Source organism: Parasteatoda tepidariorum, chromosome 6 (genome assembly GCF_982258835.1).
Source record: "Parasteatoda tepidariorum strain Cologne lab strain chromosome 6, Ptep-v5.0, whole genome shotgun sequence".
Lineage (NCBI taxonomy): Eukaryota > Metazoa > Arthropoda > Arachnida > Araneae > Theridiidae > Parasteatoda > Parasteatoda tepidariorum.
The window spans coordinates 40262665-40279181 of NC_141760.1; the positions used below are offsets into that span (position 1 = coordinate 40262665).

Below are 16517 nucleotides of genomic sequence, written 5' to 3' on the forward strand. Positions count from 1 at the left end.
TACAATCACAGTTAATTTAATTTTATTAACTGAAATTAAATATTTTCTTTGTGATCAAAATTAAAATGATCGTATTTCTTGGATGTATATATTAAATTATCATAAATTACTTGTTCTTGTTTTCAATTTATAATTTAAAAAAAAAAAGAAAAAGATTTATGTTTCAAAATCATATTAATGAACTGGCAAGGAAAAAGTCACCTTGGTTGCTCTCGTTCGTCTGCGAAAGTTTAGTTTTCGTTCAAGTTAGAGGTCACGTTCTCGTATCTTTAAGTCAACTGTCAAAAGCACCGGTATCTTTTTGCCGATAAAAAAAAAAACGTGGCTTTATAATTTGCTTCAATAAGACAATTTAAAACCTAACATGGCTCTAAATAAACTCGCTATTGATGCTTTGGACCTTAAGGATAAACGTGTATTGATGCGGTATTTATCCATCTCTATTATCTTTCCTATTATTGAATATTTTCCTTAACTTTTCATTTTAATTGAAAATTAAATTAAAATTTTTTAATATTAGCATTTATTTTCTTTTAGTGTGGATTTCAATGTTCCTATAAAAGATGGTGCTATCACTAATAACCAAAGGTATGTTATACGTTGCAAAATCTGAAAGCATACAGTTGCAATACAAATTTCCTCAATTTTTTCATTATTTAAAACTTATTATGCCAAGTAAATATCCCCTAAATATTGAATGTTCGAAAACATCCGCAATATTTTTATACACTGGAGTTAAAAACTAACTTTTTTAATTCTTTCATGTGTCTTGAATTTTTTATCTATATTTGGTTTAAACTAAGCTTTATTTTTTAGGATAGTTGCTGCTTTAGATTCTGTGAAATATGCCCTGGATAAAGGAGCGAAATCTGTTGTACTCATGAGCCATCTTGGACGTCCTGATGGGCAGAGAGTTGAGAAACATTCCTTAAAGATTGTTGCTGCGGAATTGAAGAAATTATTGAATAAGTAAATGATTTATAATTGTTAGTGAAGTAGCATATTTTGTTTAAGTTTTCTGCTGGGAAACAGTCTCTAAGACTATTTTGAAATAATTGCTTCTTTTAACTTTTTTAAATCAAATTTAGTTATTTATGTTCAATTATTTTGTTATACTGAATTATAATTTTTAGTAATTTAACAAACAAGTGATTTTCCAAACGAAAGGACTTGTTTCTACCAGTTATGGAAGGGTTAAAGCTGAACTCATTGCTACCTAATAGAAAATAAATAGGTGCAAATAAATATTTTAAAAAAATTATGTGCATAAAAATATTTTTTTAAAAAGTTAAAGTTTCATTAATGGGTGCAAAATAATTTAATCTATTAAATCAGCAGCAGTGATGTAATCGCAAAAATAAAAGTATAATTTAAGTATCTAAATTTTTACCCCTGTTGACACTTGCATATTCTGATTTCCAACAATAAGTTAGGAAATAAAAATCCAAGTCTGTAGATAAAAAATTTTGTTTATTTAGAGGAGGTATGTCTTTGTATCTGATTAAGTTATATTCTGCTCATAATTATTTTTGCTTATATTTCATATGTTTATGTGCTCATAATTATTTTGCTTAATGTTTCTTACTATGAAGGTTCTGTTTTGATATATAACAGTCTGAACAAAAATTGAAAATAATTCAGTGTTAGTTTTTTTTTTCTTTTTGATTGGAATTGGAGGAGAAACCAAAATTGAAATATAAGTACATAATCCTGAAATAGCCAATCAAGTCAATTAATTACAGTTGCATACTAATAGCAATACTAATAGCAATACTAATAGCATTTACTTACCTTCAATCTGAATTTTCAAAGACTCAACTATTAATCTCTACAAGTGTAATGTTTTCCAGTTATATTTTATTTTCGTAAAAATGTAGTTGTATAATGTGATAAAAATCCTTCAGAAAAAAAAATCTGAAATGAAACCATATTTTTAATTTTATAAAAATTTAATAGTAATGTTATATATTGTTATAATCTATCAAATAAATCAATAAAACCTTATTTTTATTTATTATTTTAGAGATATATTATTTCTCTCTGATTGTGTGGGCCCAGAAGTTGAAGAAAAATGTGCCAATCCACCTAGTGGGACCATCATTTTATTAGAAAATCTCCGTTTCCATGTGGAAGAGGAAGGTAAAGGTGTAGATGCCAGTGGTGCTAAGGTATTAATGAGTTGCACATACTTTATTTATATTTGTGTTTACTTTTTATTTTAATTTGCCCAACTGTGGATTGAATGCATCTAGAATACAGATATGAAATGCTGATTTATGTTCGTAAACCTGTTTTCACTCAACAGAAATTTCACATACGAACAAACTTATCTATAATCTATTCTTATTTAAACATACAATAAATTTCTATAACTCTATTTTACGATTGGTTATAACATTAAAATCCTGGCTGAAAGCTTGTTAATCTTGCTTTGACACTGAATCAAGTTTCTTATTCTCCAAATTTGCTAGTAGATGTTTTTTTATTTATTTTCTCCTAACAATTTAAAAATTTATGTTCTCTATAAAAGGATTATTTAATGATGAGAAAATCATTACAACTTGAGAAACTTTTGGTTATGTGATACCTTTTCATTACTCCTGGAATAAATAAATAACAAGCAATTGAATTTCTCTAAATTTTATGTTTATATAAATCCTTATTAAAAGTTGCTTTTAAAACCTTGTTTTCATAATTAAATTTAGAGTTGGAAAAAAGTTGTTCATATTTGGTTTTATCTACAACAATTTGTAGAAAATAGGATTTGCAGTGGTAGGATTCTTAATAATTAAACCTTTTTCTCATATAAGAAAGGTGTCACAAAACAGGACTTGAAAATTATATTATCCGACATGCCCAGTTTTTATAAAACTCTGAACGGAATTTTTACTCTTATATGCCCAAGTGCTTTTGACTCAATATATCCTGTAATAGAAAAACCATTGTGATGAATCAAATTGAAATCCCAATGCAATGCAGCTTATCTACTCATGCCGAAGGTTATTTTAATCAAATGAACTATAATGATGAAAAACCTTTAAACTTTGATCCATCACCTGCAATTTAATATTTCAATTCATTTTATTTCTGCAATTTCACATTGTAAAAAATATGCATGTTGAATAAGCATGTATTTGTCAATAATCCCTACTTATGACTCCTGATAATATTTCTTTGTTAATAATAATGTTCAACATTCCATTGATTCTATCAATCTTTATATTGATTCATTCTCTCAATATGTATTCATGCAAAACAGCTAATGAATAATACTAAACCATGCTGAATGCATTGCTATTAATACCTTTTAATTTTTTGTTAATAATGCTTCTGATTTATAATTAAAAATGTAATGTAGATACAATATTAATTTATTCGTTTTTGATTGATTTATAACAAGTATATTTATATATTTTCGCTAATATGCATACTCAAAAGTTGTTAGAGCATATTGTAGACTTACATGGCCTGCTAGTCAAGAAGAAGCTTTGATATTTTTAGCCCTATCACAAAATATGAAACAATTGTTATTAGGTATTTTTACTTTCAGATCCAAAGTGAAAATAGTGGCTTTTTCAAACAATTCAAAGTTTAAACTAAGCTGTACTAATTTTTTGTTGTTAGAAAATATATATATATATATATATACACAGTCGAACCTCTATTTAACGAAGTCGCTAAATCCCGAAAAAAAGTTCGTTATATGGAAAATTCGTTAAATAGAAAATCATCTTTTGAAATACTTACACAACGTAGAATAGGTTTTAAATTCATGGATACTAGAAATAATTAAAATTGCAATTGATGCACCTTTATCTTGTAATTTTTTTCTTTAATAGTCAGGCACTTTCGCTTCGACATTTTGCAGCCGTAAGAAAAGCAACAAGCAGCACTCTGATCAGCAATCTTAAAACAGGAGCTCTACCGAGTGAACAACGAGAAAGTTTTTCTAGAAAGGAAGTGAACAGTGGGGGTGGAGATAATAGGACATGTCAATAAGGGACCAGGGACCACACACTTTGATGACCCATTCCTTTTATCTTCTCTGCTCAATTCCTATTCAAGGAATTTGACCCTTTCCCCCCTTTTCTAGTGGGATTGCATTTCCTGTATGAAATGCAAACAAAAAGGGAAAGGAATTTTACTGCTTTCTCTAAAAGTTAAGGGGATGCGAAAATCAGTTCAAGGTTATTTCCCCCATAAAATGCGTTAAATAGTTAATAATTTTCTCAAATATTTTGGGAAATGGGGAAAGTAGATCCAAAAAAAAAAATCGTTAAATAGAAAATTCACTTCGCTATTTAGAAGTTATTTAACGAAGAAATTTCCAAAATGTTCTTGGTTCCACAAAAAAATTCGCAAAATAGAGAAATTCGTAAAATGGAAGTATGTTAAATAGAAGTCCGACTGTATATATATATATATATATATATATATATATATATATATTGATAAAGTTATTTAGTTATTTTACCATAAAATACATTTAACCTGTCACTTCTACAGAATGAGCCAAATTCTATTTGATAAGTCACTAATCTTAATCCTATGATCAGCTCAACTTGATTTGCCTATCCAATCTGAGATACCATTGGTGCTTGGGTTAGACTAGTTGATTCTGATTCTTGTTTTGTCAAACTCTATATTCAACTAACCTTATACTTTTCTTATTTTTAGGTCAAAGCCAAACCAGAAGATGTTGAGAAATTCCGTGCATCTTTGACTAAATTAGGTGATGTGTATATAAATGATGCATTTGGAACTGCTCATCGAGCTCATAGGTATTTTATTGTTTCTAAAGTCTTACTTAAAAAAATTAATCTTTGCTTTTAAATGCTTTTTTTGTATATTTATTATATTGTTTTAAAATAGATTTTACTTTCACCATGTTATTTGGAATGTTAATAAAACAAATAAAGTAATGTACTTAATTTATTTTAATTGGTTACAAACAGAATAAACTGTTAAAAAGGTATTAGTAAAAAAAAAGTTATTTCTTCTTGCTTTTTCTATATCTAAACAATTACTCTGTTTCAATAAACATTTACACTGAAAAAGTTGTTGAAAAGACCAAAGCAGTTTAGTAAAACCTTTAGTGATAATGTTTGAAATGACCACCAAACAGAGAAACTTTGTTTCCCTATTAATTAAAAGTATTTTCATTAAAAACCTACTAACTTCTGTTCCTTGTTTTATATTATATTTTCATTAAATTTGATTAATTTACTGTTGGAATTTAAGGCTCATTTTTTTATATTATTTTTATCTTATCTGCACTCCTTTACATCAAATGGGGGGAAAGTCTTTATTCTTGAGAAAAAGTTCAAATTATCAACCTACTCACCATTATTTGTTTTTTTATGTACGTATTTTATCATACTAAACATTCATTAGTTAATTAAGTCATTCATCTTGTAAGAAAATGTACAAAATTTAAGTTAATTGTTGTGTATTTGTTGTTTTTTTATTGAATGATGCATGTTTTGATGTTTGTTAACCTAAAACCTACTATCCAAAAAAATATGTATTTCGACCTTTCAAAAGTCCTAATGATTCTGTTTATGGTACTTCCCATAGTAATACTACTTCTTCACACAATTTTATTTATTATTTTTTTATTATATTTTTATTTATTTATTTCAGTTGTGCACATTTGAATTTTTTTAATATTTGTAATATCATCTGGTTTTTCTTGTAAGAAATGATTTTTTTTTTATTTTAAAAGTGTAAAAAATAAGTAAAATAATAAAAAATATTAAATCAAGAAAAGCTTGTCTTCTCTAAAATAGGCATTCATCAAATTTTAGCTGAAATTGTAACTTTAAAAATTTCGTCATTATTCATCTTTTTAAATGTATTAGGTTTTATCTTTATGGTATTGTTTTACTTCACATAGATCACTTTGTTAATGTCTTGTAAAAAAATTCCTTGTACTAAGCTAAATTGAATAATCAAGCTCAACAAGCAATAAATTTCTTTTATAGTCGGCCATTGTGAATTATGATAGAATTTAATAATCAGTACCTAAAACTAATTATTTTCCTTTATTTATTTTTAGTGCCACATTTTTTAAGTTTACCTTTTCATGCGAGCCTGTCATTTAAAACAATTTCGTAACAATGCTGTACAAGTTTTATGAGAGATTTTGCATAAATGCATAATTTTGAAGATGCTTAAATTTGAATAAAATATGTAGTATGGTTTTTATGTATGGCATAAATCTGATCTTTTCTGTGGCCATGCTTCATGTAAAACATTTTTTTTTTTTAATTATGAAAAAATATATATATATACCATCACCTTACATAGATAGATAATTTTATATACATCTATGTAGATACGAAATCATTTTGATAAATTTAAAGGCTCAAATTACTTTAACCTTATGTAAAACAGGAATCGCTTTAATGTAAACCACAGAAATAAAAATTAAGGTCATTCATTATGTTTGTACTGCAATTGTAATTTTTAGAAACTTTGATTTTTTTTTTTAATTGTATTAAGTATGAAAGTGTTTAGTAATTTTATATTTTGCAATTTTATTAGGCCGTAGAATTGAAAAATATATGATCTCTTATTCTTTTAAAACTTTAGTACTTTATTAAATTAAAAATTTGGTTTCATGTACAACTTAACTTAGAATCTACCGTCATGTGTTTATTCTCATTGCTTATGTTAATTTTTTTCGCTTAATATATTTTTGCATGTTTCTTTTAGCTCCATGGTAGGAGTTAATTTACCTCAAAGGGCCTCTGGCTTTTTAATGAAAAAAGAACTGGAATATTTTGCCAAAGCTCTTGATAATCCTGTTCGACCTTTCTTAGCTATCTTAGGAGGGTGAGTTTATTCTATTTCTTTTTGAAGATATGATATCTATATTTACCTTTGAAAAAATTTATTTATTTTATATTCTAGTGCTAAAGTTGCAGATAAAATACAGCTGATTGAAAATTTGCTGGACAAAGTTAATGAAATGATTATTGGGGGTGGAATGGCTTTCACATTTTTGAAAACATTAAACAACATGGAGGTAATATTTTATTAATTATTGTAAATTATATTTTGGTGATTAAATATATAAATTAAGGAAATATTTGGAATTATATAATCTAGGTAAATTGAATTTATTAAATTGAAATAAGTTCTTTTAATTATTTAACATCTTTAATTTAAAAATAGGTTAGTCCTGGCCTAGACATGAAAGCATATAGTGGTTTGAAACTCACTTTAAATAGTGCATATTCTAACGATTATACTTTATTTATAAAATAATTTTAGAGTAGCAAAAAAAAAAAATTCTTTTTTGTTTGTTATAAGTGAAAATTTTGAAAGATCAGGTGTATGAATGTGTAAAATAGTTTTTTTTTTTTTTTTTTTCACTTGCTCAATAAGTGTAAAAATAATACAATGTTTAAGTTAAACTGACTCAAAGGTACTAATGCTATAATGTTAATAAGATGTTTCTAATGCCTATTATTGTACAACTATATTACATAACTTTATTGATAAAGACATGATTATATTACAGAAACATATTTATAATAAATGTTCATAACTTTAAAATGGACAAAAAAAAAATTATGAATCTAATTTAAATAAATAAAATGATATGCATTTAGTTTTTACACCACCGTCTCTATTTTACTGTTATAGTAACTTGTATAATTTTATGTAACATATTTATCTGCTAACTGTTGTATTATGTTTTTAAAAATAGTTTGTTTATTTTTAGAAAACTTTCCTGGCTTTTTAATTTTGGTAGGAGTTAATCATACTTTGTGTTTTATTTTATGCAGTTTGCACATATTTAAATGATTTGATAATAAAAAAAGGGTTTTCTCATCTCTTAGATTAGTTTGCACCTTATTCTTAAGTTGTATTTCTCCTCTGTACTTATATATTTTAAAAGTTTATATTTTGTCAGTACAGTTTTTAAAACTTTAAAATGAAGCAATTGTGGAATGAGCATTCCCAAAAGATTCATGAAAGCATATTTTTTTCAATTACAACTTCATGTAAAATTTTAATAAAAGTTATAAAATTAGTTTCTTGAATAAAATAAGTCTCTATTGTATAAACTTAACCACTTACTTCCTGACCAGATGTAATTAATTCAAGTTGCATGTCTGCAAAACATAGATAGTTCTTAGTTATTTAAGAGGAAATCAATGCTTAGCAAAGATATTTTTTTTAAGTATTTGTCAATATAATTTGACTGTTGCAGAGTTAAATAAGCAGCTTCATAACAGCTCTTTTCTTTTAACAAAATTTATTGCTTTGCTAAAAAAAACTGTAACATTGAAATTAGAGTAAAAAATTAGAATTTAAATTAGAAAAAAAAATTGCTTTTTTTTCTTGAGGCTATCTGTATAAATTTTATTTATTTTCTAATTATTTTTTTCAGATTGGAACTTCCCTATATGATGAAGCAGGTTCAAAAATTGTTGCAGGTTTAATGGAGAAAGCAAAGAAAAATGGAGTGCAAATACATTTGCCTGTAGACTTTGTCACTGCTGATAAGTTTGCTGAAGATGCAACTCCAGGAACAGCAACTGTAGAAACTGGTATTCCAAAAGACCAAATGGGTCTAGATTGTGGACCTAAGAGCACTGTAATTTTCACAGAATCTATTGGCAGAGCTAAAACCATTGTTTGGAATGGGTATGTAATGATATGCACAAAATTTAAAGAGTCTGACCTAACTAGAACAGTAAAAAATAGTGTTATATATATATATATATATATATATATATATATATATATATATATATATATATATATATATATATATATATATATATATATATATATATATATATATATATATATATATATATATATATATATATATATATATATATATATATATATATATATATATGTAGTGCCAGTTCCTATCTGTAGTGCCAGTTCCAATCTATAGTACCAGTTCCTGTGCTGTAAGCTGATCTAGCTAGAGATCCAACCAGATTATGTAAGCTGCAAGTTAGACCCAGTGCGAATTTCCCAAAGACACGAGAGACACGGGAGCGCGTAATGAAGTTAAAAATGAAGACCAAAACAACAAGCATATTTTTTTAAATTAAAATAACGTGCAGCAGAAAACATTTTTTTTTATTAGCTCTTTCTCTCAGCACTGTTCTAATAATCAGATCGCTGCATACAATTCTTTTCAACCTTCTTTCTTTTTTCAAATGTTGGTCAGTTTTGGGACATTTCATACTTGTTGCACAATTTTATAACAGATTATTTGTTTATTTTCATTGATTTAGGAGATAGCTATTACTATTGTTATATTAAAATTCGAAATCATAAATGTAACATGATACATGTGCATTAAAAAGATGCAGGAAAATCTTTTAATTGCAATTTAATTAAAACTTCCAATAAAAATTTAATATTTGAAAATTATTTTCTAGTAGTGTTTTTTAATGACTAAATAAAAATCTGAAATTAAATTGAAAAAAAAAATTTCTTCACAAGTAAAAATATGATGCTATAGTAGTACTAAAAGTAAAAAATTAGTAATTAATAAATGATCATCAAAATAAAAAAGGGTAATGTCTTATGTGGTGGTTAAAAGAAAGGTACTCAATATTAAAATTATGCCAATTCTCACTTCTAAATTCAGAAATTTGTTTTACAAGGTACATAGATAATTACATTATGAACCTAATATAAAAGAGCATATAAAATATTATGTTAATTTTGTCATAGATATTTTCTTTCAAACAAATACAGTGAAACAATGATAACTCAAAGTGTCATCTAAAGTCAAAAATATTTTATGATATCAAAAATTCAACTAATCATAAAATGATCAAAATGTGCTTTAGACAAAAACAGCAAAATGAGAACCAATTTTCATTAAAAGAAATAGTTTTTCAAAAGGAATTTGTTAACATTTAAAGTAAATGCATACTGCATTAAAAAAAAAAAAAAAATTTTCATGATTTTAAAAAAATGTTAGGAAGAATTCTGCAAACAATTTTATTGCCCTTTTTCACTATGTCTCCCAGTCGTTTACATTTTTTAAAATTCAATTTTTTTCCATGTGTAAGGTTTTAGATCAATGCTAAATTTACACGACTGCTACAAAATCCCTTACAAACATTTGTGAAACTGAAGCAAAAATGAATGCTTTCTTCAGAATTTTTCAGTGTTGAAGTAGACAAAATTTCAAGTTAACCATGTTCCTATTTACTACTTTTGACAATGAAGAGAAATATATTTTAATAATGAAGAGAAATTTAGATAATTTTCCCTCCTAAAATTGTATTTTTTTTTTTTTCCTAACCCTATCTGGGAGCTGGAATTGTTTTAGAATAAGGCTTATAGATTAGAATTGACATTTGGAAAACAAAAGTTTCTTCAAATTAATGAAAAAATTGACTTATCAAACTTCGAGCAATCAAAAAAAATAATCAAAGTTAAAGCCGGTATTTTTGCTAGGATTTCAAATAAGAATAAAGTCTTCAAATTTAGGAAATTAAGAACTTAGTTAGAGACGTTTGAGCAATAGAAGTTTGACTGTAATAATTTTCTTCATATTTTAAAAAGGTATTTAACGAATTGTAATTATTTTCACTGAACTGAAACCATTTTTTTTTCTAGCCCAGTTGGTGTATTTGAATTTGCAAATTTTGCTAATGGGACCAAAGCAGTAATGGATAAAGTTGTTGAAGTTACTAAATCTGGTGTTACAACAATTATTGGTATTAATACTTTTCTTTTAAGCTTTCATTTTCTTATATTGTTAATCTAAAATTTTATTCTGGCCAACATTTTTTTCAATTTTTTACTATTTGAACTATTTTCTACTATCTTTAGTATATTGCATATTCATTTGTTCATTTAAATAACTAATGTTTTTTTCCCCTCTGTTTTGGAATGAAACATAACCTTATTTCAGTGTTACACTAAAATTTACTTCAAGCACTAAAAAATTCATCTTTTATAACTCATCTTTCTTTTATACATCAATAAACTATCTTTTATGCATCAGTAAACCATTTTTAAAGCTGTAGTATTTAATCAGTTTCCATGTATGTTTTTGAAAAATAAGTTTAATCCTGCACAATATTCAAAACTTTTTGCATGTTTTGCTTTTTGAAGTTAGTATTTTATTATGATTGTAAATTATGCAGACAAACTTTAATATATCAACGAAAGAATTATACATTTAACTGTTAATAAAAAAAATTTGCATAGAAAATTCTAAAAATTTTACTTTTTAAGTATAATTTCAGTAAGTCATTATAAAAAGTATGATTTAAAAATTGAAGTTTAATCCCTTAACATACACATTTTTGAAGGAAAAAAAATCTTTTTAGAATCATATTTTGGCGAAAAATGAAAAAAAGTACAAAATCAATCTTAACTTTGATTTTTGGATTTTTATTAAGACTATATTTTATTTTCAAACAAACAAATGTAAATAATTTTAGTTTTTAATGTCATGTAAATAATTAAATGTCAATAAAATTATTCTTTTCATAGTTTCCATATTTTCAACGCTTGATTATATTTGCTTGAAAATTGCTACAGGAATGTATGAAATACGACATTGTTTGAATTATCTAGAGTGTGCATATCTTGGTCTGCTTAGCACACTCAAATTAACTTGAGCTCACACCTTAAGGGGTTAAAATTCATGGGGAATAATTTTCAAGCACTTTGTTTAATTTTTAAACAATACGATAATGATGGGGAAATGAAATCTTTTATTTTTTTAAAATAGCAATTTGTTTGTTTTTTATTAAGATGTTTAATAGAAATAAATAAAGCATAAAAACAGTTCACTTCTTATGATGTGTTATTGATTGCATTTTTCACAATTTAGATAATAAATTTTTTTATTTCGAATTATAATGTATAATAAAGTTCCAATACATTAGTTAACATTAAAAACAAATATTTAATTTTACAGGTGGTGGTGACACTGCAACCTGTTGTGCAAAATGGAAGACTGAAGACAAAGTGAGTCATGTCAGCACTGGAGGAGGTGCTAGCTTAGAACTTTTGGAAGGTATTTTATGTTATATTTAAACTTTTATTGATATTTGTTTCAACTGTATAAATGTATGCAGGGCTGATTGTGCTCCAGAAAAAATCCGGATTTCCGGGTTTTTCGCTAACCGTGATCCGGAAGTTTCCGGAGATCGAAGGTTCAGACGTTTCAAAAAATCCTTGATCACAAAAGTTTCCGGAAATCAAATTTTCAAAGGTGGACCTTAAAAATAGTTTATTTTATTTGTTTGTAAGGGAGAGCCAGAAAGATACTTTATAAGCTTATATTCAAGATTAATATTATATATGATTTTTATCAGTAAATAGTTATTATAATCATAAACTCAAGAAAAAAAGACATATTTGTAATTTTCAATTACTTCTCCAGGTCATCATAGGTACATGTAAAATTTTAAATATATTTTATGTAAACTAAGAAATATTGAGAAAAAGGAAAAAACCTTTAGGAGAGACCATTAAAGCCTCTCCCAGCAACCGGGTAAACCACTACACTAAATGTTAATAAGGTCAAAAAAGGAAACTTGAAAACGCATTAAAACATGAAATATTAACAAAACAAATAAGTAGGTTAAAATGCCTGCAAAATATTTGCGTGAGGCTCTTACTTAGCGAGGTCTTTTTGACGATCTCTAAAAGAGATCTACAACCTCATGTTACTGTCAGAGTGCACTTGAGACGATACTGTTAATAAATTATTTTTAAGAGTGGAAAATTAGAAGGAAAAAATTTTTTCAGTAAAAACTAAGCATCTCAGACAAACAAACCTATTCTCATCTTTTAAAGCTAACTTATTTTTATGCTGTAAAATTAAATGCAAACTTAAACAAAAAAATATAATTTTTTATTTATTTAAAATGGTTCTATCTTTCATAATTGGTAAATTTGTTTTTACTCATAATTATATCAGTGTGGATCATTTTTATTGACGCTAAATTTTAATCATCAATTCGATTTATAAAAGCATTTCATGCAGGCTGCACCTGCCTGTTGAATTGGTTTGGGTATCAAATTTCAAAAGTGGGTTAATGATTCCTTGACTGTCTGGTGTTTTTTAATTGATCTCTATTCATTTATTTATTTTTTTTGCAACTTCACTTACTTTAAAAAAAAACTACATTTTCTTGCTAGCAGTTTATTTATTTATTTATGTTGAAAGTCTGAGATAGTAGTTAATCTCCATACAGTGTAATAATCTGCTACACTCACTACCGTGCTGACGGTTTCTGCTACCGGGACCCTGAATAACTTTTGATCTAATGATTAAATTTTGACTTTAACTCAATCTTAAAGGTTGAGGGGGTAACTTTAAGTGCAGGTGATATTTTAAGTTGCAAAATCAGACACAAAATTATTTTTTGCATGGAATTATCTTTGGATAAACTAATTTTTTAATTGTGTACAAACATTTTCCAAATCGTTTAAGCTCTCGAGATATGGCGAATTAAGCAAAAAGTAAATTTAACATTAAGGGTTCATAACTTGATCACTTTCCTGAGATAGTGGCTTATCACTATATTTTGGTGGTCAGAAATCCAAATTCATTGGGAAAAAAGGAGTATGTTTATTCAGAGAAAGCACATTTTTGTATCTGATTTCGTAACCTAAATATTATCTGCGCTAATTAAGTCAAGAAATTTAGTCCTACAACGTGAAAATCCCTCATTAAATAAGAAGTATTCAGGTGAATATTTTTTTTGCACTGTACAGGACGGGCTGGAAAATCTAAGGTAAAATATAAATACATGACAAACTAAACTATCTATAAGTAATTTTCTTATAAGAAAGAAATTTGTCAATTATTTTAAGAAATATAGAATAAAAAATATTTATTGTCAAGTATTTTAATGTGCATGTTGGTTAGTTTGTTTGTTTTTATCAAGAAATAAAAAAAATTTTGTAAATGAAGATATTAAATATTCTAATTTTAAAACCTATTTATGAAAACTAAGTACATTAAACGATTTATGAATTATATCGATTTATTTTGTGTTCTGGATCGTAAATTTTTATGTGAAACATAAAAATGACTAAGTTAATTACTTTCAATATAGAGCTTCTTACTTTATAATCTTGCATTTTTCTCTCAGCTCACTATAAAGTTTTTCTAGCTTATCTAGCCTTTTAGGTTCAAATGTAATTTTTTTTTAAATAAAATTGAAAATTTAACTTTAAAACTTTTAAGAGATATTTTAAAATACTGTAATTTATTGAATGATTAGGATATAATGTGATTTCAACCATTTTTGAAGTTGTCAAAAAAAATGTTTCTACTTTTATAGGTAAAACATTACCTGGAGTTGCAGCTTTATCAGATGCATGAAATGGTCCTCATTCCTAGAAAGTTAATGATTCTCATTGTCTAAGTCATCTACAATGTTTCCATGTGAAGTCTTGGTTAAATGTTGAAGAGATAAAAACCGGTGTTTATAAAGTGACATTTAATGACAACTGAAATAACTAAAGAATATATGTGTTGCAAGATTACTTTTAAGAATATCAAAACAGTTTTGTTTAAATGCATGTTCATTGTGAATTAAAGTGTTATTGAACTACGTTTATGGTAGTTTCCTATTCTGATAATTTTTATGTTAGCAAGCGAAACTTTCTATACTAAATAATTAAAATATTTCATTTCAAAAACTGTCTGACCATATTAGTCAAGGATTGTTTATTTTAATCTGTGCTAGTTAATATACAGGTATGAATAAGTAGTTTCACTTATCATAAAAATACTCATTGTAGTTATTAAGTACTTAAGTCAAGCGCAATAATTTAAAAATACTAGTATAGTGAAACCTTGATTAAACTAACACTTTTGGGACTCCAAAAACTGCCAGTCTTCAAGAAGGGTACACTAATAACTAAGGCTAGTGTCAAATTGTTTTTAATTGCAGTGGTATAGAAATAATTAATTTGTATTCATATATATTTAAACAAAGCAAAATTATAATTTATAGTACAAAAAGAATAGATGAAGAAATTTTATATGCATGACTTTATTTTATATTTATGCAGTTGAAAAGAAAGATGTAATTAAAAGTTTGTATTAAGCAGCAGCAGATATGTCTTCATGGTATATTTTTAAATCATTTAGCATTTTTACACTAATTCATACCACAGTTAATCAAATAATTATTTCAGTCCTACATCACTTCCCCAGTCTGTTCCAATTTATAGGTTTACATCCCTAACACCTTCCCGTTGCTTGATAGGAAATTTGACAATATCTCTTAGAAGATAAACCTATGATGCATAGAAAAAAAGTGAGCAATTTGTCGAGAGTCTGAATAAATGATTTATTTGAACACCTCAATAATTAGATTTCTATTTTTTTTTAGCTGTGTTAGGTAAAGTGGTCAAATTGATTAAGAAAAGAATTTCCAGAAGAGGTGATTTGAGAGGATTTAATGTACCATTTCAACTAGTGAGGTCTCATAACCTGTATCCTACAAATGAAAAGATCCAAAAGACTATGTCCGTATAATTTTCTCTACTTTGTAAAGGTAAAGAGAGGTGACAGAAGAGGAAAATGATTTTTTTGTAATGAAAAAGTTTAATATTTTTGGTTATAAGGCAAAAAATTTCATGCCTTAATAAATGAAAAGATGCATATTTCTTTGAAATTTAAAGTCTAAAAAAAAAACTTAAATTTAGAAAAGTTAGAGAATAATATTTTGAATAAATGACTGTTCAATTACAAGAGTGTTCACTTTGAAGAGAGAAGATTCACACGGAATAAAAAATTACATAATGAGGGGCTTTTGTTTTGTCTCATAACTTGCGGTTTCAGTGTATTTTGCTGTAATGTATTTCTGTAAGCCATAAATAATTATCCTGTGGATGTAACAGATTTAACAACTTGCACTTAAAATATTTTTGTTTCACAAAATGCAATAAAATTTGCAATACACATAGAAATATGGAATTTAAAATTTTCAATCATGATTCCCTCTACTTAAAATTTTTAATAACCTCGTTTTTTCTAAATGTTAGAAAAATATACACTCAGTACTTGATTTGTTAAAACAGATTCCAAAATTAAAAATTTTGGGGTTAACTCTACACACAGAAGTGGCATTTGTAACATGGAATCAGGTATAATGCAAATAGAAAATCAGAAAAAGACTAAAATTAAAAAACAAATTTGGAGAAAAATAGAATTCAAATTTTATTGCCAAATGATCAGAAATTAAGTGCTAGAAAAGTCATTAATCTGTTAGAATATGGAATGCTCATGCCAAGAAACTCAGGTCAACCAATCAAGAGCAGTGTTAAATGATTTTAGTAGAAAATTTATGCCAGCTATTAGATCTATACCAATTTTAAGAAATAGGTATAGAAAATAAAAATAGCCTCTTTATGTTAGCTGATTATGCCCTTTGTTTTAATAATTTAGTTTTATAATTTAATAATTAACATATCAGTCACCTTATTTGCACCAACTTTGATCAAATGCCTGTATTTTTTAATATTTATTTACTGCTATA

At 26.3% G+C, this 16517-nt stretch overlaps 1 protein-coding gene across 1 annotated transcript; it reads left to right on the forward strand.

Annotated features, from left to right (window-relative positions):
* Positions 1-5: 5 nt before the first annotated feature.
* Positions 6-14586, forward strand: Pgk (phosphoglycerate kinase). The gene is made up of 11 exons (XM_087165691.1): positions 6-426; positions 538-588; positions 817-969; positions 2024-2168; positions 4678-4781; positions 6718-6837; positions 6916-7030; positions 8405-8661; positions 10615-10715; positions 11930-12028; positions 14310-14586. Exons 1-11 carry the CDS (start codon positions 365-367, stop codon positions 14348-14350), a joined length of 1248 nt encoding a protein of 415 aa, XP_087021817.1. The 5' UTR covers positions 6-364; the 3' UTR covers positions 14351-14586.
* Positions 14587-16517: the final 1931 nt, after the last annotated feature.